The sequence below is a fragment of the Mastigoproctus giganteus genome, chromosome 2, assembly GCF_048544385.1.
Source record: "Mastigoproctus giganteus isolate SK-2022 chromosome 2, ASM4854438v1, whole genome shotgun sequence".
Classification (NCBI taxonomy): domain Eukaryota; kingdom Metazoa; phylum Arthropoda; class Arachnida; order Uropygi; family Thelyphonidae; genus Mastigoproctus; species Mastigoproctus giganteus.
In genome coordinates this window covers 228,300,594-228,326,943 of record NC_143576.1, presented here as the reverse complement: position 1 = coordinate 228,326,943, position 26,350 = coordinate 228,300,594, and the positions used below count along the sequence as shown (strand labels likewise).

The 26,350-nt window shown below is 36.1% G+C and overlaps 1 protein-coding gene across 1 annotated transcript in view; it reads left to right on the top strand.

Moving 5' to 3' along the window:
* LOC150090213 (uncharacterized) overlaps window positions 1–26,350 on the top strand; it is a 184,786-nt gene that overhangs the window by 148,575 nt on the left and 9,861 nt on the right. The window contains exons 14-16 of the mRNA XM_090390206.1: window positions 1,923–2,010; window positions 10,371–10,476; window positions 24,368–24,446. Of these exons, the coding sequence (XP_090246332.1) occupies window positions 1,923–2,010; window positions 10,371–10,476; window positions 24,368–24,446 (273 nt within the window). The remainder of the gene's footprint in view (window positions 1–1,922; window positions 2,011–10,370; window positions 10,477–24,367; window positions 24,447–26,350) is intronic.

Genomic DNA, 26,350 nt, shown 5'->3' with positions numbered 1-26,350 from the left:
ATGCTGAGTAACTGCTAAGATGCCCATATAACCAACTTTAAATACATTTCTGCATAGGAGACATCTCGTCTCACAAGGATCATTTGTTGAAGCTAGCCATTCATATTCTTGCTCCCAATTTTTGTTATAAGATCAAAGCCTCTTCTTCTTCTTTTTGGGGGGAAATTTCATTTTTGATGGCTAAAAAATAAAAAATGTTTGTATATAACATGAAATATGTAGGTGCCTATAACCGTATAAATGAAATAGATAAATGTTTCTTTGTAAAGTTATAGGAAAAACAGTTTAAATAAAGCCATTGAACTCCATATTATAAAAAGTGATTTTTCCGATACCTATGATTTTACTAATTATCTACCAGTCACACAATTTTCGTGAAAATTAGATCATGGCCACACAGGTGCAAGTTTTTATGCTTTGTAAAAAAAATATAATTTAATCGGGAAGTATGAAGCTAAGTGCATAGTGTTCATGAAACTACATATATGAGCCGGAGAGGCTAGAATAGGTCATCTCTTTATGGTTCATTTCTCACTAGCAGATTTTGCATTTGAGGGGTTTTTAACATGTATCCCCTGTTGAAGCTTTGAAATGAAATTGTAATTTTTTGTCAGTTTGGGGGGGGGGCTATGTGGGGTTCGAAGTGTACACCTGTGCGGAAATCCGCCACTGCCATTACGAGGCACAGGCATTGAAAAATGAAAATAAAGGACAAATTGTGTCCTTTCTCATTTCAGTAAAGTACAAGGATAGTTTGGCTAAAATAAAGGACATCTGGCAACCCTACTTGAAGCCCAATTTGCTATTAATAGTCACGTTTTTCCTTTCCCATTTTTCACTTTTACTACCAACCAATTGGCTGTTTTCTTCTTTTCAACATAAATGTTCCTATATGCATCATTCCTTTCACCCAGCCATTTTCTGATATGCAAGCAGCTCTTACTTTCTCTGTAATCCAGGTCTTTTTTGGTCCTTGGCTCTTCTTTTTGCCTAGGATTTCATTAGCTATTTTTTTTACAATATTTTTTAAATATTCATAGATTTATTCAGCATTACCACTTGTAGCATTTCTCCTTCCCTGTATAGTTTGTTTTCCACTCTTATTTTCTTAATCCAGTTCCACCTCAATGTTGTTTTAACAAGAAAATGGTGAGATCCACATTCGGCTCCTCTATAAACTCTGACATCTTTCAGTATGTATGAGGTGCCTCCGTAGTCAGGTGGGCAGGAGCAGCAGTGTATAGCACACGCTTCTTGATTAGACCGGGGTTCAAGCCCTTGCCCACCAAATATGGAGGATGCGGAAAGGTCAGGGCATGACCACTGCATATCCTCCCGGAGCAATATGGCCTTAGTTGCTAATGCTCCTAAAAACCAAATAACAAACAAACATCAATATGTATGTCCCTGAATGTTTTGAAATAATGTAATATATACATTGCTGTATTTAATTAACTTTTTTTGATGTACTATACTTGTGGAATGTCTTTCAAGACTTGTGTGTTAATCCATTGCTGGGGGGAATGGGGAATATAGAATCACAAATATGAACTGAAATAAAAAAAATTGAATGATGCAAGAAAAAATAAAGTTTGGAAATAAACATTCTTCATTCAGCATTTGTGTATAAGTTATACACTGTCTTTTTTGTAATGCTCTAAGTAAATTGTAAATATTCTAGCAATTTATTTACACATTTTCAAAGTTTTGTTAATTGTAGGGTTGCAGTTTTTTCCTACTGTATATATTTTTCAGAGGTATGAAATATGCAACAGTATATTTTTCTTGAGTATGAGTGGCATTCAGCATTGTTAAAATTCAGTAATACATATGTATTATATGTATATATATTCATACAGATTTAGTTGCCTAATTAACTTAGTTAAGGTTTATTTTGTTGATAATTCTTGACTATATTTCAGCATTTGGTAGTTCAGGGAGAGGCTTGAACATGCCCCCATTTAGCGTAACGCAGTACCTTAAAATACGCAACATGTTTGATCCAGAAATGTAAGTATACATTTAAATTTTATCAAAAACTGATATAGTCAATTTTAAAATAGTTTAAAATATATATATATATATTTTATAAATGTCATGTTGTTGGTACTAAATTAATAAAAAAACTATATGGGGGAAATAGAAACTGGTGCTTCTCTTTCCCCAACCTTTCAAGAACAGCACCACTTGTAAGCTGCTAAACAATGTCTTCCTTGTGAACTTCTTAGATACTGCCTCATAATCACATTTCACTCTATAATTGCTCTCAGTTAAACTTTTTTTTTGCATTTGTATTAGGTATATATGTAAGTTATAAATTCTCCTAATTTATTAAATCTAATTTCTCTGTGTAGTTTGCATGATGTTCTAATTAGGACATTTTAATTAATTTTTATGCCAATTCTCACTAAGGAAAAGATCCAGCATTTTGAGAATTCTTGAAATACAGTCGATTCTGGTTATTTGGAACAAATTGGGACTAGTGCATTTTGGCCCGATTAAGCAGCTGCCCCAATTATCCAAAGTTTCACATAAAAAAAGTTAAAAACACAATGGAACCCCACTTTACAATTGGTTCACTGTACAATCAAATCACGTTACGATGGAGTCACCATAGTAAAGTACCGTTCACTATACAATGTGTAGTAAGCACCGGTCATTGTGATCATGTTTGTGAATTGAATTTTAATTCTATTAAACAGCGATTATAATTAGCGAAAATAGGAAGAATATTATCCACAGGCTATAAAAGTAAAGATATATTAAGCACAAATTTATTACCTTACCAATTAAAAAACTAAATGATACATGAAAATTGGAAGAATATATGTGATAATTGGAATAATTAATATGAACTGTAACATGTACATACGAACTAGTTGACATTTCTGTTCACTGACATTTGTGGATGGGGGTTAAAATTTAAAACAGTAAAAAGATAAGCAATCAATAACAAAAAACACGGCACACACAAATTGCAAGTAACATGACACGCGCAAGTGAGAATGGAGTAACAAGTTACGAAACTTTACAAAATAGGAATGAAGAGAAGATTATGAAAATTAAATTTTTTATATGACTGAAGATTCCATGGAAGTGTAAACACATTTCGCCATAATAACCCACAGAATTGTCGGTATTACCGCAAATTCAATAAGATCGAGTTTACTATCCGTTTATGATAGATTTCACTAACAGAAAAGCCCAATAACAGGTGACTGTTAATTGTTTTTATTATTTTATGGTTGTGACCTCCAGAAATCCGACCAAACTACATGGTACGGTCGGAGACAATCATAGGGTGATCTCCAGTGCTGCAGTCTCCTGCCCCGATTAAACGGCATGTTGTCCCAATTAAACGAAGTAAACCCTGGCTATTTTCTTGATTGGATTCTGTTTTTTAAGATTTGTCCCAAATAAACGGCTGCCTCGATTAACCGGTGGCCCAAATAACTGGAATCCACTGTATATTGTTTTGTTTAATTGACTATTCTGATGTCCTGTACCCACCACAGAAAATTATTTGCAACACTCAAATTGGGAGCATGTGAGACAGTGAAAATGGTAGCACTTTCCTTTGCAAGATGCAAGAGCAGCATATTATTGTCAAATTTTTGTGTACAAGTAAGGAAAGTTATTGATATTCACTGCAAAAACTGTGTCCTAAAAGTCTGATGATGTCAAAAAAATATGAAGAAAGATGAGAATGAAACAAACAAATTGTGACCATGAACCAGTTGTTCAGAGGAAAGCATTGTCTCTGTTTGGGTAAAGGTTACGGAGAACAGGTGACATATTGTGGATGCACTTCCACATCACTAGGAATATTTGTGGGCTCCATGTGAACAGTTTTTCACGAAGACCTCAAAATGATCGAAGTTTCAGTCAGGTGGGTACCTAGGATACTTACCCAGGAACTAAAGATAGTTATTTCAATGTGTACCAAGTGATGTTTATAAAAGATGAATAGCGCTTTCTTTCCCACAGTTTTTACGTGGGGAAGAAAGCACTATTCATGGTTCCCACTGTTCTATCCAGAGATCAAGTGCCAGTCTGTCCAATGGAAGCACATTAATTGACCACTTCTGAAGAAATCTTGTTATTTCAAGTGCAGAGAAAATGGTGATAGGATGCTAATGAACATCACATTATATTCCTAAGGACACCACAGTTACTGGACACAACTATATAGCAATTCTAAGAAGCAATTCCTCCTAGCTTGCAGAAGAAATGCCACATTTCACAAACCATCTAGCTTTTCACCCTGCTAATGCTCCTTCCAGGCATGTCATTTTGTCCTAGATGCTAGACTATTTTAAGGAAAATACATATGAATTCATCACACCCTCTATACTTACTAGACTCTTATACTTACCTTACCACCCTCTATACTTACCTTGCATCAAGTGATGCTTTGTCTTTTCCTGATGACAAAAAATTCCTTTTGTGGCAGAACGTTTCCAAGCTGATCAGCAGTATATAGTACCTTTTATTAGTGAACTACATACATCCCTAAGGAATGTTTTACTGCATCTTTCACAAGGGGAAATATATACACAGTGAATGCTAGTTAATGTTATTGCTGTTTATTGTTTTCAGCCACTTATTATAATCAAATATGATAATCTTATAATGTATATGTAAATTCTGCCACTTTGTATGATCATACTGTTGTTTATTGTTATCATTTTTCATTTCAATTAGAAGAAATATGTCTTCCAGAACACAAAATTGTGTGTAAGTCAGAAATTTGTTGATTATTTTCAACTCTGACTACTCCAAATAGTGTTTATGAACTTGTTGTCCTCTGTGTGAAAGTGGTACATTTTAACTTTTAATTCTTGCCACATGTCTGTAGCCTACAGGAAAAGCAGGAGAGTGCCTATAAACAAAAGCAAGTGAACAATTGAAAAAAGATGATGCTTTTGCTATCGGTCTATACCAGTGGTTTTCAACTGGGGGTGCCGCAACAACATTCCAGGGACGCCACATAATTTGGGTTTAAATTTTTTTTTTTTTAAATTTATATATTTATTTCATTATATAGTATGAAACAGAGCTGTAATACTCAATATGTTCTACGTTGATAATAATATTAGTAAATTAATAAGAGGAGTTTACCTCAATATAGTACGTGGAACACTTCCGTATGATACCCTCCAGAAATAAAACGAAAAAATCGACAACTTACCGGTACATTAAAGTAAAATATAAATAATTAAAGTAAAATATAAATAATAATTATTTTATTTTTTATTATTATTACTTTAATTATTACTTTTTACTATTAATTATTAATAATAAAAAATAAAATAATAATTATTTTATTTTTTATTATTATTACTTTAATTATTACTTTTTACTATTAATTATTACTTTAATTATTTATATTTTACTTTAATGTACCGGTAAGTTGTCGATTTTTTTCGTTTTTATTTCTGGAGGGTATCATACGGAAGTGTTCCACGTACTATATTGAGGTAAACTCCTCTTATTAATTTACTAATATTATTTCATTATAAAACATGTACGGTATCTTTTTAATTTTGTGGTGATCTATAATTGATGTTTATTTAGTACCTCTATATAAAGAATAAAATTATTATTATATATATATATTTATATATAATTTGTATTATGAATTGTAATTTTGTTTATAGTTATATTATTGTAATAACTATCATATAACATAATTTTTTTAATATTATATATTAAAATTTAATATTAATTTAATATTATATACAGGGTGTCTCAAAAATATTGGTACAAACATTTAGGGGAGGTAGGTAACATCTAAAGGAATGTGAATAGTATAGGAACCCATAACTGGAAACATCACGGGAAAGTAGTAGCAGAGGCACAAGAAGCAGAAATGACACAAGACAGTAATTAGTGGCAAACATTTATTTGACATAATATTAACAATGGAGTACCAGATGGATGCATTTCATGATGTTACAACAGATGCTTGAAGGTTCCACCATGAGACGCCGATGCATGCGTGACACCGACGCAGCATGGATTGGCAGACACGGTCGAACACACGTGGAGTTTCTTTGACAGTAACAGCAGTGCAGACGAGTCTCGCCACGAGATCCATTTCTGTCTCCACAGGCGACTCATACACAATAGATGTGAGGGCTACCCACAGAAAGAAATCAAGGCTCGATAAATCAGGTGAGCGTGGGGGCCAGGCAATGGGTCCACTGCGACCAATCCATTGATGCCCAAAACGCCTGTTCAAATGGTCACGAACACACCTTCCATAATGGGCAGGCGGCCCGTCATGTTGAAACCAAATGTTGCGTCTCACATTTGCTGGAACATCGTCAAGTAACCCTGGTAGAATTTGTTCAAGAAAGATCCGATATTTAGCGGAGTTCATGCGGGATGGTAACAGGTATGGGCTGACTAAGCAGTCACCGACCATGCCTGCCCACACATTTATTGCGAAGCAGTTTTGTGCCGCATGGGGGCACACACTGTGTCGTGGTTGTCGTGAGCCCACACATGAGCATTTTGCTGATTGAATAAGCCTTCCCGAGTGAAATAAGCCTCATCCGTGAACAAAACATAGGCTGGAAATTTCAAGTCTTGAACACTTCCTTGGAGAAACCACTGCGCAAAAGCCACATGTGCAGGATGATCTTGGTTTTTTTTTTTTTTTGATTTGGTAGTTGTTGGCGCATCGGCTTCTGTGGCCATATTGCACCTCCCAAGGTTTTTGCAGTACTTTGATCCAAGCCCGAGGCGGGAATCGAACCCGCGACCTTTGGGTTGCCGAGCAGGTACTTTACCCACTCGGCTAGCCCGGTCGGCGGATGATCTTGGGCGAGCTGTAACTGAACCCTTTGGAGATGAAAGGGGTGTAAGGAATTGTCGTGCCAGACACGCTGTACACTGCAATTAGACACTCCTAAGGCAGAGGCAATGGCATGTGTGCTGGTAGTAGGATTATTCTGGACGGCATTCAACACACTTTCTTCTATGGCAGGAGTTCACGTCGAACGTGGTCTGCCCGCACTACTCCTCTTACCTCTAAATGACCCATAATCACACAAATTTTGATGCACATGCACAAATAAATGGTGGTCTGGTACATGTCTGTCTGGGAAGCATTCTCCATCAATTCGTTGAGCGGCTCGTCCATTGCCCTCTGCTAATCCATACACTAGGTGCATGTCTGACAGCTCACAGTTCGTATATTGATGCATGCTCTTCGTGTGGTGCCTACTGCTAGAATGAGTAAATCAGAAATTTTCCCTCTCGCGAACTGATGAACAGCGCCGTGTACCGACTTACGGTGACATTTCCGGTTATGGGTTCCTATGCGATTCACATTCCTTTAGATGTTACCTACTGCCCCTAAACATTTCTACCAATATTTTTGAGACACCTTGTATATTAAATTTAATATTATATATATTTATATTACACACACACACACACACACACACACACACACACACACACACACACACACACACACACACACACACACACACACACACACAGAATCGGATCTAATAGACAGAAAATTGAGTAGGGTGCCACAAAATAAAATAAATTACTTAGGAGTTATTAAAAAAAAGGTCTAAAACCACTGGTCTATGTGGTACAGTTTTACAGCTATATATGACAAGTTATTGGTATTTAATTACACTGCCCAAAAATCTGAAGTTTTCCCACAAGTGATCATATGATCTCACAGTGCATATGTGCTGTACTGTATCCACTGTCTGCTTTCTGTGAATAGGCATGAATTTAGTTTGAAATTGACATCCATAAAGAATTGAACCATGATTTATTTTTTCTTAGAATAGAAATGTTGCAGAAATGTAGAGATTTAAGTTTGAGCGAAAAGAACAAAATTCTAAGTGCTTATGATGCCTTATCTAAGTGTAGTCAGAGAGAAGCTGCATTAAAATCTGCTCTTTCACAGCCTATTTTGTCTAAACTTTTAAAGAATAGAAAATCGTATGAATTAGGAGTGACTGAGAATGACATTCTTAACAGGAAAAGAAAAAGATGTGGAAAGGATGAATTTGCTGAAGATGTTGAGATGATTAAAATATGCTCTGATCAGTAGAAATATCCTATGCAAAAAAGGTGAAGGAATTTGCAAATGAACTCACTGTAAATGATTTTAAGCCTACAGATCGGTGCCTAAGCAGGTGGATGGAAAGACACAATGTGTAAAATGTCTAAAATTTTGTACACAATGTGTAAAACGTTGTGAAAAAATGTCTTACCTAATTTATTGGAAGAATTTAGTCCTTACCGTATTTTTAAAACTGATGTTTATTTGAACAATTTTTTTTTTTTTTTTTTTTTTTAGGAGCATTAGCAACAAAGGCCATATTGCTCCAGGATATGCGATGATCATTCCCTGACCTTTCCGCATCCTCCGTATTTGGTGGTGACGGGCTCGAACCCCGGTCTAATCAAGAAGCGTGTGCTATGCACTGCTGCTCCTTCCCACCTGGCTAGGGAGGCGCCATTTGAACAATGCCCGAACATACTTTATTATTCAGAAATGAATGTTCGACAACTGGAAAAAAGCAGAAAGAAAGCATGAATTGCCTGGGAATTAGTTATGTGGCATAACTAATTCTCAGGCACAATAAAAAAGTAGTTACCAACCTCACTCTTAGAACTGCCTTTATGCATTGGAGATTCTTTGGCACTTCTCCAGTCCAAAGGAATCTGATTCACTTTATTCTTGTATTCACATACATACGAGGGGGTATCAAAAAGTTCGTACCCTTACTTAGAAATAATAGCCCCAGAAAGGTGAAACTTCACAGGAACTTTACTATGCACTCTCCATGTATAGTAACACATTTCTCCCATCTGTCGATCAGTTGTTTAATGCCTTGATCATAGAAATCCACACTTTTTGCCTAAAACCATGATTCCACTTCATTGATGACTTCCTGAGATGAATCAAAGTGGCGTCTACATACTGGTTTCTTCATTTCTCGAAACAAGAAGTCTGACAGTGCTAGGTCAGGAGAAAGGGTGGGTGCTGCAGTTGTTCAATGCCTCAGTGGGCAAAAAATTGGTGGTGGCAACGGCCGTGTGAGCCGGTGCATTGTCTGACAGAAGACAGACACCTTCGGTTATCATTCCACTCCTTTTCACCTTCAAGATTTCTGTAGTATTCTCCAGTAAGTGTTGAACCACGAGGTAGGTTATCTGTCAGGATAACCCCTTTTCTGTCCCAAAACACAGACAACATCGCCTTCTTTGCAGATGGAGTAGTCTTTGCCTTTTTGGGAGGTGGGGAGGAGGTGTGCTTTCACTGCTTTGACATGTCTTTAGTGTCCGGATCATACTGGTACACCCATCATTCGTCATCAAAATATCCGCATTACACAAATCCAACAGTTAGCGAGAACGTTGCATTCGACATTGCTTCTACAAAGGCGTCAGCAATCTCGTAACCCATTGTGCAGAGACCTTAGACATGTGCAGATGGTCGTGTAAAATGCTGTGGCATAACTAATTCCCATTGCATTTGTGATGAAATGAATTGTCACACGTCTGTCACTGAGCACCATCTGTCAACCTTTGCAACCGTCTCACTGTCTGTGAACGTTGATGGCCTTCCTTCTTTTGGCTTGTCAAAGACACTTGTACGACTGCACTGGAACTCCCGTTTCCACTTTTTTTACAGTGTCATAGGATGCACAATTCTGCCCATACACAGCTTTCATTTCTTTGGCAATGTCCTGAGCTTTCTTGCCCTGCAAATTCAAGAACTTGGTCACTGCTCGATACTCCACTTTGTCAACCGTAGCGTCCTTTCTCAGATTCCGGGCTCCACCTCTGGTGTACGATCACCTACGGGAATGAAATTTTACATGTTAGTTATTGAATATATAGACAACTTATATTAAAAACTGCAGCTTCCTACTGGTGTTTTATTTTGGTCATGATACAAACTTCTTGATACTCCCTCGTAAAAATTCCTTGCCCCCATTCTTTGCTCTCTTTAGCCAGTGCTTTCGCATGAGCAGCCCTGGCCTCTAATTTTATATGTGGTGATATTACAAATCATCTTGTAGCTGTTGTAGGCTACAAGATGATTTGTAATATCACCACATTTATATTACAAATATTTTTATTACAAATATTTTTATTATATTATATTTTTATTATATTACCACATTTATATTACAAATATTTTTCTTCTTTTCTAATTATAACAACAGCACTGATTTGTAAAAAGCATATGTATTTTAATAATCTATATAGCTTTGTATGTTGCAAAATTAACGTTGATTTTGAAAGTTACTTAAGGCAGTATTTTTTTTTAAATTTCTTATGCTAGGATATTTAGTATTTTATTTTATTTCTTTTTTAAGGGAATATGGGGATAACTGGCAGATTTATATCCAGGATGCTATTTTAGAAAAGTGTGAAGGTAATGATGGAATAGTTCATATAAAAGTAGACACATCTTCTCCAGAGGTAATTATTATATTTTTTAAAACAAACAAACAAAAAAAAAACTGAACTATGATACCATAATTGAATAAATCACTCTATGAGACATAAGTGTATGACAAGAATTTTCTCATAATGTAGAATATACTCATTTTACTGCCCAACACATACTGTTTTTATCCATTGTGTGTGTGTGTGTGTCTGAAGTCTGCAGTTCCAATGATAAAAGCCTTTCAACCATTTTGCCTATCCATTGTAACTCAGTACCTGTCAAGTGCAGTCTGATCTTTGGGGTTTCCATTTAAAATTCTACAAATAATCAGTAATTACATTAAAATTTAAAATAGGGAAAATAAAACTTAGTAGCATTAGTGGACTGTTTTTTAATTCTTAAGATTAAGAAGAAAAAAATGTGTAGAACAATAATGAATTCTAATGGAAAAGTCTGTTGAGAATTTGCTACCTGTCACGTCATTGTCTGACTAGAATAATTGGTTTTTCATATTTTATCCTTTTAAAAGGAGCAAAAAATGTGAGAGAGACAAGGAAAATAAATCACGATTAAAAGATAATTTTCCATTTTATCCTTCTGACTTTGCCAATCACTAGTGTTTCTATGACACTTACCGTTACCTAGAATTAGCCTAACAGTTATTTTCTTCAGTACCTTTGAACAGTTTAAAAGTCACTTTAAAAGTGCCTGATCTCTTTTTAGACTTTCTTGAGCTTAAAAGATCTGTTTTTGCCAAGTATAAAACTGAATGTAACACTGAAAGTTTAGGCTGCTGCTTACTATATTAACATTATACGGCCGTCTTTTTTTGCTTACTGCGATTAGCTTGAAGCGGCATTCTTTCCCTCACTTTCAAGCGACAGCAATAGCAAACCTCATGTTTCTGTAATATATTCCGTTTGAAAAGAATAATAATAATCAGAAACTACCTTGGAAATGTAGAAGGCACAACAAGTTAGAATGCAACAGAACTTTAAATAAGACAGTCTAAATAATGGATTAGTTTATCTGTATCATCAGTACAATGATTTTCTGGTGCCTTCTTCCAAATCTGGCTGATAAATTTGTATCAAAGAGGCTAAATTGCAAGTTAAATATTTAAAATTTGAAATTTTTGAGTTTAAAATTTCTTTAAATTTTATTCACTAGTAAATAAAGTTTTAATGTACAGTTTAATTTCTGTAATACTTTATTAATTTAAATTCTGTAATACTTTATTAATTTAAATTCTGTAATATATTGTAAATTAGCTGGTCCCACAGGAACTAGTAGTTGTTGGTGACTCTATTGTCAGGGAAACGGGGAACATGCTTTGTAAAAAGGATAGGTGGAATAGGACCAGGGTATGTCTGCCAGGGGCAAAGGTTGATGACGTTGTAGAGCGGATATCATCTTTTAAGGGCACAAAAGGTGATATAGTTGTACACGTTGGCACTAATGATATTAAGAGTAGGAGACCGGCGGAATTACTTAGTAAGTACAGGTCACTGTTGAAAAAAAGACGTGAATTAGGGTTGAACTTGAAAGTGTCTGCAATTCTGCCCAGACACGATAGGAGGGAGTATATGATGAGAGCCTTGTCGATCAATTCGGCCCTGGAGGGATTGTGCAAGGCTCAAGGGGTAGAATTTTTTTCAGCCTGGACTGTACTTGTTAACAGGAGAGATTGCTTCTACAGGGATGGGATACACTTAAATAGAAAGGGTGCAAGAATTTTTGCTGATGCTGTCGAGGCAGTGTTAGGTGGGTCGGAAAACTGCTAGTTGGGGGGGATACAAGGACTAATAGATTAACAGTAGCCACTGGCAGAGGTGGAAGTGATTCTTGCACTGCTTCTATTCAAATGAGCAGAAGTCTGAAAAACAAGATGCAGGATATTTCAGAGACTGCTGGTAGTCATTGCGTTACAAGTAAACACATGGGTTGTTAGGGTAGCTAAGAATAGAAACAGGTGCATGTATATCTGCATGTACACCAATGCTAGGAGTTTGGTAAATAAATTTGATGAATTTGAGGTATTGCTCAAAACATCAAAGGCAGATATTGTTGGGATATCAGAGACGTGGTGTCACACAGATATAAGTAATGCGGAACTGGAATTTGGGGAATACAATGTATATAGAAAGGATAGACAGGACAGGAGGGGAGGAGGGGTTATGCTATTAATTAAGAAACACATAAAGTCAAAGGAAGTGAAGCCAGTTGACATCGATGGACAGGGCAGTGTCGAGTCAGTTTGGTGTGACATAAGCATAGGGAAATCAAAATTGAGAGTAGGAGTGTGCTATAGGCCTAATGACTCTGATGAGTATAATAATATATTGTACAGGGAAATAGAGTGGGCCAGTAAATCAGAGAGTCTTATAATGGGGGATTTTAATTTCCCAGATATTGACTGGAATTTGTGGGTTGGTCACTCGCACACTAGCAAGGCTTTTGTGGATTTATTGGATGATTGTTTTCTACATCAGCATGTTCGTGAGGCAACAAGAGGGAGCAATACTCTTGATCTGATTATCAGTAGTGATTCTTCATGCATTAAGAACCTGCAGATAAATGAACCACTAGGTGGCAGTGATCACAGTGTGTTGAAGTGGGATTTACTCAAGGAGGTAACTACCATCAGAGGTAAAGGGAAGGGTTTTTGTTTTCGTAAAGGCGACTATGATGGTCTGAGACAGTATTTAAATTCTATACAGTGGGACCAACTGATGATGTTACCAACAGCAAACTCAAAATGGGAAGCATTCAAGGAACTAATCTTGGTGGCTACCAGGCTTTACATACCAACTAAGAAATATTGTTCAAGGTTTAGGCCTAAATGGTTGTCAGATGGACTAATGAGACATGTGGCAGAGAAGAAAAATGCATGGGATACATACAAATTAAGGGGTGACATGGAAGCCTATGATAGATATAAGTTGGTCTGTAACCAAGTCACAAAGGAGATTAGGCAGGCAAAGGCAGACTACGAAAAATCCTTGGCAAAGGATGCAAAGAAAAACAGAAAGGAGTTCTTTACATACTTGAACTCGAGAAGGAAAGGGATGAATCAGATTGGTCCACTGGATATTGATGGTTCAACAGTTGAGGATCCTGCTCAGGTGGCTAACAATCTAAAGGAGTATTTTGCATCTACATTCACGCATGAGGAGTTATTCAGGAAGGAGAATGATGTAGGTAAAGTAAACATTGGCAGTGAGCTGGATGATTTTGTAATAACTGAGAGGAAAGTGGAGGAGAGATTGTTGAGGATAAACATAAAAAAGGCACCTGGGATGGATGGGATCTATCCAGTTATATTAAAGGAGGCAGCAAAGGAAGTATGCAAACCCCTAGCCATAATTATGAGAGCTTCTTTGGACTCAGGGGAGGTACCCATAGACTGGAGATGTGCAAATGTAACCCCAATTCACAAAGGAGGATCAAAGGCTGACACAAGTAATTATAGACCTGTTAGTTTAACTTCTGTTCCAGGTAAATTAATGGAGGCACTGGTTAAAGAAGCACTGCAGGATCATCTAGACAAGAATTCAGTTATAGCTCAGACGCAGCACGGTTTTGTTAAGGGCAGGTCTTGCCTGACCAATTTGATTGGATACTATGATGTAGTCACAAAAGAACTGGATGCAGGGAATAACTTTGATATTATATATTTGGATCTTAGAAAGGCTTTTGATACTGTTGCACATTGAAGACTGCTGCACAAATTGGAGCAGTGTGGCATTGGAGGCAAATTGCTGCTATGGATAAGGGGATGGTTGAGTGGCAGAAGACAGAGAGTGGTAATCAATGGACACTGCTCAACGTGGACTAATGTTATTAGTGGAGTTCCTCAAGGTTCAGTGTTGGGTCCATTGTTGTTTTCGGTGTTTATGAATGATATTGATGATGGGATATCAAGTTTAATGTCTAAGTTTGCAGATGATACAAAGGTTGGCAGGGTCGTTAAGGACACTACTGACGCTATGCTGCTGCAACAGGATCTGGAAAGGTTGAACAGATGGGCTGAGAGGTGGCAAATGAAGTTTAACATTGACAAATGTAAAGTACTACATATGGGTAACAGTAACCCCAGAGCAATGTATCAACTCTGCGGTACTACACTGACAGTGGTGGAGAATGAAAAGGACCTGGGGGTAATTGTGCAGGCAGATATGAAGTTCTCTGAGCAGTGCAGACGAGCTGCAAGAGTAGCTCATGGTGTCTTGTCAATGATATACAGGAATTTTTCTAGCAGGGATAAGGAGGTGATCATTCCCTTGTATAAGGCAATGGTTAGGCCACATCTTGAGTACTGTATACAGGTCTGGAGGCCTCATTTCAAGAAGGATGTAGAGCTGCTGGAACGGGTACAGAGAAGGGCAACAAGATTAGTAAATGGAACAAAGGGTTGCTCTTACGAAGAAAGGCTTAAGTTTTGCAAATTACAGAGTCTGGAGACTAGGCACCGGCGAGGTGATCTGATAGAGGTGTATAAGGCTTTGAATGGTTTGAGCATGCTCAATGCCAATGGGATTCTTCATCTTTCTCAGAATAATCACCTCAGAGGGCATAAATTCAAATTGAGGAAGGACGGATGTCGGATAGATGTGCGGAAATTTGCCTTTGGCCAGCGGGTGGTTGGTTGGTGGAACCGACTTCCATCACTTCTTGTTGAAGTTGATAGCCTAAACAAATTTAAAGCTCAACTGGACCGGTATTTCGAACGAACGGAGGGGTGAAATGGGAGAGGTTTTTTTTTTTTTTTTTTTTGGCTGATGCTGAATAAGCTTGCTTTCTTGCATCATATGCCTCTACTAATGCTAATGCTAATTTTAAATTTTGTATTCTTTCTTGAGGTTACAAAATTTGAGTTTAAATTGTAAATTTACAATTTAAATTTAAGAAAGATTACAAATTGGTGTTCAGATATTACCTAAATAATGGTTGTTACCAGATCCACTTGCAGCACAAAGTCCAAGGAGTCAGATGGAAATGCCTGTAGGCATTTCCAATGTGAGTCACAAGTTCATTTGTATAGCCAGTGGTACATACTCTATGGTTAGTTTAGTAGACAAGCGATGCTCAGTTGATAATTCTTTTCTTTGCACCTGATGTAAACAGTGTACTGATCTTAAATTAGAACTTGGTGCATTATGAGAAGAATCTGAGTCACTGAAGAAACAGGTGCTTGCCCTAGAAACAAATACAACTAGGAGCTCGTCAGAGATTCAAGTATCTCATAACCTGCCAGGTGGTGCATCACCAATTCAGGTCCGAGAAAAGGATAGTCAAGTGCATATTTCTTTGGTTGAAGGAGATTTAGTTTTATTGGTAGACTATTGTGAGGAAAATACATAACATTTTTTGTATTAAAGTTAGATGAACCGGAACCAGGGTGTGTTTTCTGAGAGCATCAATTGATGATGTAACCAACAGATTGTCAGATTTTAATTGGGGTAAAGAAAGAATTATTATTCATGTAAGGACTAATAATATTAACACGTTCGCTGCCGGTCATGGGTCAGCATGCTATCGTCAATAGCGCGGCACAGAAGGCGGAGACTGTCGCCAGAAGCCGACTGTGTTTCCATAACCAAAAAGCTTGAAAATTGGTAATAAGGGATTGTTCGGTATACCATATCAATATTTAAGTGTCGTATAAGCAGTTTCCAAAAAATTTTGAGATTCACGCGCCAGCACGTGATAGGCACTGGAGGTCAAATTTGGCTTTAAATGCCGCATCACGCGCTGGCACGTGACATAAAAACATAATAATATAGTTTGTAAATAATAAAACAAAAAACATGGTAACATTAAGAAATACGTTTTATTTCATACCGAACCAATACAGATTATAAATACTATGTGTCAGAATGTTACTTATGTATAATTTTCGCACAATCTAAGCAATAGCCGGGTGATCCTTCACAAACACTGCAGATATAGATTGTATCCTTACGTTTCCCTTCGGAATAGCAACGTTTGCATTGCTTCCTCAATATCTTTCCACCTTTTCTTTCTTCCCGTGGTTTGAGCACATGTTCCAGTTCAGGTACATGATGCACAGTATGAGGGAGATCAGATGGCTGTTTTAATAAAGATCTGATCACTGATAAACGGAAGTCATAAAGTTGCACCTTGTTATGTGAATATTTATTATAGATATGGTGTGCATTTATCATTATTAGTTGCAAAATATGCATAAATATTTTCGTAGGCCACCTAATGGTTTTCCTTTCGCAAGGATAATAGGCAAGCATTTGATCTTGCTTGTCAATGCCTGACATAAACCTATTATACTCAATTATAGGCAATGGTTTTGATTTCACTTCGCCTCGTTTGTTCTGCATTTCCACCATATCATTTTGGTATTCTGTAGATATGTAACTGACATCTCTTCTATCCTTCCACTTAGCAATCATTACACCACGGGCACACCTTGATAAAGTTTCTCCTTTCTTCAGTTTTTTTTCTCGAACCTCTTTCGGAAATGTTTTCCTATTACTTCTGATTGTCCCAGTACAATGGGTTTGTCTGTCAGCGAGACACTTAGCGAGTTCATAGCTATTGTAATAATTGTCCATAAATATGCTATGCCCGACATCTAACATCCCATCAAGTAAGTTCATGACGACTTTTTGTGCATGTCCTTTTCCACCAGAATCATCCAACATACCGGTATACACTTGAAATTTGATAACCATGCCAGTAGGCGTTGTGATCATATACAATTTGATGCCATACTTATGGCGTTTGTTTTGAATGTACTGTCGAAAAACAAGCCTTCCATGCCACAATATCATAGACTCATCTAAGCTAATCTCACGTCCTGGATAATATATTTCCGACATTCGTTCATTGAACAGATTCACCATTTTCCGAATTTTATATAGGCGATCCCGTGGACATACCTCTTTCTTTTCTGGATTTTTTGCAAAATGCAAGGCCCGCAGTAATAATAAGAAACGATTCCTGCTCATGTTGTCTGCGAATACATGTAATCCGAACAGCTTATCTGTTTTCTAATAATCTTGTATGCAGTTCAGTCGAATGGTTCCCATATGTAAAATTAATCCTAAAAATACCAGCATTTCATCTCTAGTGGTGTCCTTCCATGCATTTATTCGAGAATGTTCTTTATTTTCTCTGGGAAGAAGTATTTCATGAGCATAAACATTTGTTTGTGTAATTATTTCATCCAAGATATTGTCGGTTAATAAATGACGAAAGTAATCTATTGGATTCTCACCTGGCACGGGTTGCAGCAAAGACTCGGATTTTGTGAAACGAAACTGTTTCATCAATGTTACGTCATTTTCCTACACGACGTTTTCCAACTTACAGGGATCCTGCAGTGAAAGTGTAGCCTCTTCCACAATACCTTCTTCATCTACACTTTCCGAATCCGAAGCGTCCTTTGGAGGAATAAAATCTTCATCGTTGTAACTGACGTCACTGGAATATACGTCAGATAAATCCTCCAATATTTCTGCAATTTCTTCATCTGTAAGGGATTTTTTGTAGTGCACTTTTCTTCTTTTCGGGCCCGACTGGCCTGCTAAACTGTCATCTGCACAACTCATATTACAAGGCTTTTCCTCACGTCACGTAACAAAATATTCAACACCACATACAACTACATATAGTTTAAATCCTTTACTTGACGCCAAAGCAAATATAAACAGCAGAAACACAATGCCAACTGAAGTTGACAACTTCATACAAAAGTCTAGTGAATCCCACGCCCGTGCGTGATTGGCTACTGGGTAATGATGCCACATCCCGCACCAGAGCGTGATTGGCTCTTCAATACTGCTGCGACATCACGCGCTGGTGCGTGATCGGCAGCGAATGTGTTAAACAAACATGATCTGACCATTTGTTGGATATAGGACTATGCTGGGAAAAAAAAAGGCTTCAATTTAGCCCAGAATCTGTATGTGCTTGCAGTTTTCTGCAGACACTATAGGAGGGATTATGTGCTTGAAAGCCTTGTAGATTAACTCAAGACTTGAGATGGAATCGTTTTTGTAGAAATGGTATTTATTTGAACAAAGGCGGTGCAAGGATTTTTGCTAGTATTATATTGAGGATACCTTAAGGATTCAGGGAACTGCTAGTAGGGAGGGAGAAGGGTATTGCAGATCTGCATTTATCTGATGATATGGGTAAAAGTAATGCTTGCACTCACCTCAAAAATTCTTGTTTGCGTACAAGTTAGTGCAATTGCATCAGATCTGTTTGCAGCTAACTACTAAATATTTATAAGATTGGCATCATTATTTTTATCTCATACTGTGAATACCTTCACAAGTTGCCATAATATTTCACTACCTCAAATAAGTAACTCTTCACCATAGGAGAAGACTAAATAACTATTTAGTAGTTAACCGCAAACAGATCTGATGCAATTGTACTAACTTGTATGCATGTTAACTTTTTACACAACCTGAGGCTTTTGCCCTAAATTGCAATGTAATTCAAATTCTTGTTTGTTGTTGCAACAGCTGATGTTGGTAAGATTTTCTGAGGCCAACAACATTTCAAGTCAGTTGGAAGATAAAGGACTAGGGAAACAAGTCCAAATAACATCAGGGGTGTGTGTGTATATATAAGAATACTTAATCTTAACTGTGTCTACAGTAATGTCAGAACCGTTGTCATTAAAATGGCCGAATTTGAACTCCTGTTTAGTACAACTAATGCTGACATAATAGGGCTAACAGAAATGAGGTGCCACCCAGAAATTGGGGATGACAAGTTCCACTATAGTATGTATAATGTATTTACGAAAGATAGGGAAGACAGGAGTGGTGATGTCATGCTTCTCATCAAAAGCAGCCTGAGTGTGAAAAGAGATTTTGCTGAGTCAGAAGTTACATCTGCCAGCATAAAATCTGTGAGTTAGTTGGAATCAAAGGTATAATGAGAGTGGGGGTATTCTGCAGACCAGAAGATTTTGAAGAGTATGGTAGGAGTGTCTACATGCAGATGGAATAGGCAAGCAAGAGTGAATGTCTTATTATGTATAACTTCAATCTGTGTTAATTGATTGTAATAAGTGGGAGGGAAACTCACCACAGGGAGCGATTTTTAAAATAAACTAGATTATTATTATTTGTACCAGAATGTTAGAGAAAATACTAGAAGTGAGAATATTGGTGACCGCATCATTACTCACAAATCAGATGACATCACAGGGCTTAAAGTACAGGAACCATGAGCAAGTAGTGATCACACACTTGTTAGTTGGAAGATGAAGGAAGATGTTGCAATAGTTAAAGGTAAAGGCATGGGTTTTAATTTCAGAAGAGGGGGACTATGACGGTTTAAGATGCTATATGACATCTATTTATTGGGCAGATTGCCAAGGGAGGGTAGATACATTTGAATTATGGAATACTTTTAAAGCAGAAATCGCAGAAACCATGAATGCATATATACCATGAAGAAAATATTGCACGAGGAGGAGGATGTCAGAATAGGAAAGTTACAGAGGAATGAAAAGTACTGACGCCTACAACAACTACAAGTTGGTCTGTAACAGTACCACAAATAAGATTAGGGAGGTGAAGGCTGAATATGAGGAAGCACTGGAGAAAAGAGCAAAGAATGGGGCCAAGGGATTTTTCATGTATGTCATACAAAGAAATAAAAAACAAATCAGATAGGACCATTGTGTACTGGGAGTGGAAAAGCCTTAGATAACCTAGCTGATGTTCTGAATAGGTATTTTGCATCGGTCTTTACTAACAAAAGACCCTTCATTCTGAAAAGAGGCTGTGTAAGTGAGTTTGAGTCATATAAAATTAATGATTTTGGAATTACTGATGACTATTTATTAAAAAATTTTATGATCTTGAAGGTGAGTAAGGCTCCCAGGCTTAATGGCATGTACCCAGTAATTTGAGTGGGACAGCCAGACAGTGCATTGAATCAGTGAGGTTAATTATGAGGGTATCAGTGCACCTAGGAGCAATTCCTTTGGATTGGAGAATTGCTGACCTATCACCAATACATAAAGGTAGTTCTAAGAGTGAAATAGGTAACTATAGATTGGTTAGTCTAACTTCAATGGTAGGGAAAGTCTTAGAAGCTGTGATTAAGAGTGTAATCCAAAGACATTCAGAAAGAAATGCCATTTTTAAGGACACACAACATGGTTTTATTAAGGGAAAATCATGTTTAACTAACTTAGTGAGCTATTTTGACACAGTTACTCATGAGCTGGATGTAGGGAACAATTCTGACATAGTTTATTTGAATTTTAGCAAAAAAGCATTTGACTCAGTCCCTCATGAGGGGTTACTATATAAGCTGGAACATACTGGGATTACTGGAAATATTCTAATATAAATTTCGGAGTGCCAGCCAGGTAGGAGGCAGAGAGTTGTGATTAATGGATATTCTTCAATTGGTGTAACATCAAAATTGGGGAGGTATTCCAAGGATCAGTTCTTGGACCACTGCTATTTCTGATTTTCATAAACAATATTGATGAAGGGATAGAATGCATGATGTCAAATTTACAGATGACATATAGAGTGATTGAGTCATTAATGATAAATGTCAAGCAGTGCTCCTTCAGGATGACTTGGAACAGGATTCAAGAATAGTCAGAAAAGTGGCAGCTAAGATTTAATACAGCAAAATAGTCTTACACTTGGGGAATAGCAACCTCAGATTAAATTATACACTTGGTGGGGTTGAATTAAAAGCAGTAGAAGAAGAAACGGATCTAGGAGTTATGATATGGGCAGATGTGAGGTTTTCTGAACAGGTTCCAGGAATGCACATAGTGTCCTATTGATGATTTATCAAACATTATCCTGTAGCGATGGGAAGATCATAATCCCACAGTATAAGGCAGTTGTAAGACTGCATTTGGAATACTGTGTCCAAGTGTGGAGACCTAGCCTAAAAAAAAAAAAAAAAAAACACTGAGCTTCTTGAAAGGGTCCAAGACATCTTGCATGGTAAGATTGGCGAACGGGCAGCCATATGAGGAAAGACTTTGATTATGTGGGTTAAAGAGCTTGGCAACCAGGCACCTTAGAGGACACCTGACTGAGGTTTATAAGGCTTCAAGAGGGATTAGTAAAATGAATGAAGGTAGAATTTTCACTGTTATAAAGAATTCCAGAACTGGAGGCCATAAGTTTAAATTATAGGGGAAGAGATTTAGACTAGATTGTAGGAAGTTTTCTTTTAGCCAGCGAATTGTTGACTACTGCAACAACTTGCTTCTGCAAGTATTTGAGGCTGACATTTTGAAGAAATTTAAAGATCAACTGGATAGTTACCTACGCGAGGAGTGAAGTGCATAATTTGTATTTTCTAATCTGTCTTTTTTTTTTTTTTTTTTTTTTTTTTTTTACTGGTGCAGCAAATGCCTGTGACTTCCTGGAACTATATGTCTACCCTAATACTAAATATAATTCGGAGCACTCATTCATGGCACCAGTTGTTGTTGGAGGCTGACAACAGCAGTGTGTTTCTTTCAGTTACAGTGTTATATTTTTCTTTATGTAATTTCTTGTGTTAAACACTTTCATCAGTACTTTAATTTGAAATTTATTCATTTTCAGTCATTCTTTTCATTTAAGCATGCTAAAACTTGTAGATTTCTATAACAATGCTAAGCCTAAAAGATAGTAGTGTATTGATATTGTAATCTTGTGAATCTTAGTAAGCAAAAACTATACAATTTTTTCTGTAATATGTTATTTTCTTTCTCTTGAAAGACCTAAAAAAGTATGATATTGTTTTTCACATCAAACAGTATCATACTTAAGGTAACATTTTTCATAATTTATTTCTATGTTGCCTCAGGATTGAATCTCGATGTGTGATCTAATAATTTCAGAGAATAGTGAAATGTATGTTAGGAATTGCGCACTGCTTTAATTTCTAATACAATGATAATTTCTTGATACCTTAATTTCTGATACAATGAGCAATTAAGTTCTTGATCTGGTTACCCATCATTATTGTGACGATCCCTAACATATACACTTTTATCTTATCTTTTTGTAACTTAAGAAAAAAGTTCTTACAAAAAGTTCCTGTTTTGTATGATCTAAAATCACCATCAGATGTTAATTAAATTACATCTGACATAAAGAGAAAGGTGACATATAGTATTTGGAAAAATATAATTATCTCCTTAAAAAATATTCCATACACAACTTATGAACCAATGTAATAACCTTTGCATTCACTTCAGCAAAATACCACTATTGAGTTTTTTAAGCAATCCAACCTTTTCCACAACACTTTCAATAAAGATTGTTATTTTATTTATTGATAATGATCCATTGTGTTTTAAACTACTACAATCCTCTGTGCCATTTGTTTTTCTTTTAGGTTATATATTTAATTAAAGACAAATACAAATGGGAGAAAGTGCTACTGTGTCAGTACTGTTTATAAATATGAGCTCAAAGTTTAGTATTTATTGGGTGAGTTGTATCAGTTAATGCTTCATATGGATTTTGAGACCAAAAAACTTTTTAAGCAATGCATCACTCTCATCAGTGTGTCACTAATCTTGTTCATGAATAGCAGCAGACAATCCTGTGCCCTTCCATTAATATTTCCCAATTTACAGATTTACACAAATTTCTTGATGTGTTTGGCACATAGTCCTGTGATAATTTACACTCTTTACAGCTGCATTGATGCATCCTGGGCAAATATCCAATCCAAGAACTGAATTTGCTGATTCTGGAGTTTATCCCTCAAGTGGTTTTCTGGATTTGTTCATTTTCCTAAAATTAGCCTGGAAAATGGGTCATGCTGGATAATAGACTGCCAGATTTGGGGGTTTCAACTCTATATGCTATACTTGTATTATAACCATTCTGTGTTTGTTTTTTTGTTATTCTAACGATACTTATGTGAGAATTCAAGGCATTACTAACAGTCAGCAGATCAACTGACTGAATTAAAAAAAAAAAGACCTTCAGTGCATGTAATTAATAATGGTTTATTAAATTTGTATTTTAAACTAATACCATATGTTGTGATATATCTTTTTTTGAGATCTTAAATTATAGTTTGTTAGTTTTTCAGTTTTTCTAGTGGTCAAAGGTCTTGAAAAGAAGACCACAGTTGTGGAAGTTCAAATTGCTTTTTCACTGTTTGTTTGGTCCCCTAAATTTAATGAACCATTGTTAATTACGCACAGTGAAGGGTTTTTATCATATTATTTACTATATTTTGTTAACTTTGTATTATTATTGCAGTTTTGATGGAATTTCTTTTTGTAAACTCTTCTGCCTTGGTTGTCATTGAAGCAAATATTTTTTTAAATGTATTTTATGTACTTTGAACTGTATTAGAACTAAATTATTATTATCATTATTATTATTATTATTATTAACGGTCGGGCGCCTCCGTAGCCAGGTGGGAAGGAGCAGTAGTGTGTAGCACACACTTCTTGATTAGACCGGGGTTCGAGCCTGTCACCACCAAATACGGAGGATGCGGAAAGGTCAGGGAATGACAACCGCATATCATGGAGCAATATGGCCTTAGTTGCTAATGCTCCTAAAAAAAAAAAAAAAAAAAAAAAACCAAATAACAAAAAAATTATTAACAGTAATGCCTGAAGGATTAAAAAAAAGAATGATAATAATTGATGCTTTAGAAACATGGAAGCCAGATTAGGATTCGATATAAATTTTAATAAGTCAACCCAAAAATGGACACTTTAGGTTGTTTTATCTAAAATGCCAATGGTTGTTAGTTATAAAACTTATATTTACTTATTAGCTGTAAAATTTATATTTATTAACTTACATTTATCACTTAATAATCTTTAAAGTATCTATATGAGTGTGCTTATGATTGCTTGAGTCAGTTTAATTATTTAGGTTGACCTTTGGTTGATCTGTTTTGATCTATTTATTTCAGGGTTGTGTTTATTTGAAATGTAGCAGTTCTGGAGCAGCAAGCCAAGCATATCGAGCTCTTCATGGTTGGTGGTTTGATGGTATGTCTAATTTTTTTTTGCCCAGAATTATCCTTGAGCTTGCTAGTGGGGTTATTCTCTTTATTTGACTCTGTCCTATATATTTTTCTTTCTGATTCTAATTCCATACACATCTTAAAGGAAAGGATATGCTCAAACACCAGATGTTAAAAATTAATATATTTTGAGAGAATAAAATGAATAACACACCCATCAAAAGATATTCAATTTGTGTTTAAGATTTTTTTATTTTTTCTGAAGATGGCAGTGACAAGCATTTTTTCTTCTCTTTTTTTAGTTATTTAATTATTCAAGAGAAGATTAGTATTTTATTTTGATTTGCAAATTGTTTCATTTTTAAACCTATACATAAACACCACTTTATCTGAGTTACCCCATTACATTATAGTTTGTTATTTATCCCATTTGAAGAGTAATATTATTCTGTCACTGTTGTGATACTGTTTAAAGTGATCATTTGAGGACTGATAAAAAATAAATTACAGATTGACAACACTTCAGTATGTGACAATAAGGTTAATAAATTTGGATAACTAATTTGCTTTTAATAATTTGGATTACAACTGCACTACATTTTGATTTCTTTCTCAAAATATTTGTCAAAGGCTACTCAACAAAGTTGACTGAACTGGATACACTTGCATGGTCATTTTCAAGCTTCCCTGCATTCCTGCAACAAAGCAGTCCCTCTTCTACACAAAGGAATAAATAAATGAAATGTGGCATCTGGATATCCAGGTTTGATGAGCTGAAACCAGAAGCATGTTATTGCTGAGTCAATGAGAGAGTTTGTTCAGTTCTGGTACTGCTGGTTGGCTGGCTTTGACATTATTTGCTCTCCTGCTACTCTTAGTGACCAGTCTTGCAGCTACTGTGAGACTAGAATGAGCTGGACTTGCTAATGTTGTTGGGTTGGAATTTCCATCACTATTGGCTGGTGGATCTATTGCGATCAGTATCAGGATTACAGGGTACAGACCTGTGCAACTTCAGCTGTCTGCATTTGATGTCGGAAATAGAGTGATTCTCTCATATGCATAATGTATTAATGTGTTAGCTGCAAATGATACATGGAAGCAAGCTTATATAGAATCAGCCAAAAAAACTTTATCTACATAATTTTTCCATCTCCTCTAGTAATACTATCACATTGTGTGGAAAAGGCCTGGATTTAATTCCTATTGTTGTTTTCCCACTCAATGAAAGAGCAGTGGCAGTATCTACTGTGCTATCCAAGAAGGTCTTAGTGAGAGTGGATTGTCAGAATAATTAAAATAGTTATGATTATATACTAGTTAAATTAGCACTATTACAATATTTTATATGTGATTGATTGATTAAATATGCAATTTATGTTCACCTAACAAAATTTTCATATTAGACCTTTGGTCAGGAGTGCAGTCTTCTATTATATCATTATCAAATGTTCTAGTAGCTTTATGTGGAAAAATGGGTTTCTGCTTAGAACCTTTCCTAGAATCATAACTTCCATAATTCTGAGAATCATCTGTATACCTTCCATCTGGCTGATCAGGTTGCATTAACTGTTGAGAGGAGCTTTCCATTCATGGAAGAAGTTAAGTTCCTGGAGACATTCACAAATGTCAAATCTGTGAATAACTAGGTTAGGTGTTTATGAAAAATGGGATGGGGGAGAAATAGGTTTTTGATCCACAAAATACTTTTATATTAAATATATTTTAGTTACTGTATTAATATTTTATACATATTGACTGGTGTTAATTTTGTCAATTGTAGAGTTTGTTTGGATATTCATAAGAATATCTTTAATGATATTAATTAACTTTATGAGATTCCTACATTTTTTTGTGTGTTCATGTAAAAACATCTTTGGCAGCACCTACTGAATTTTTTGGACTGAAGTAAAACTGATTAGTAGCAAA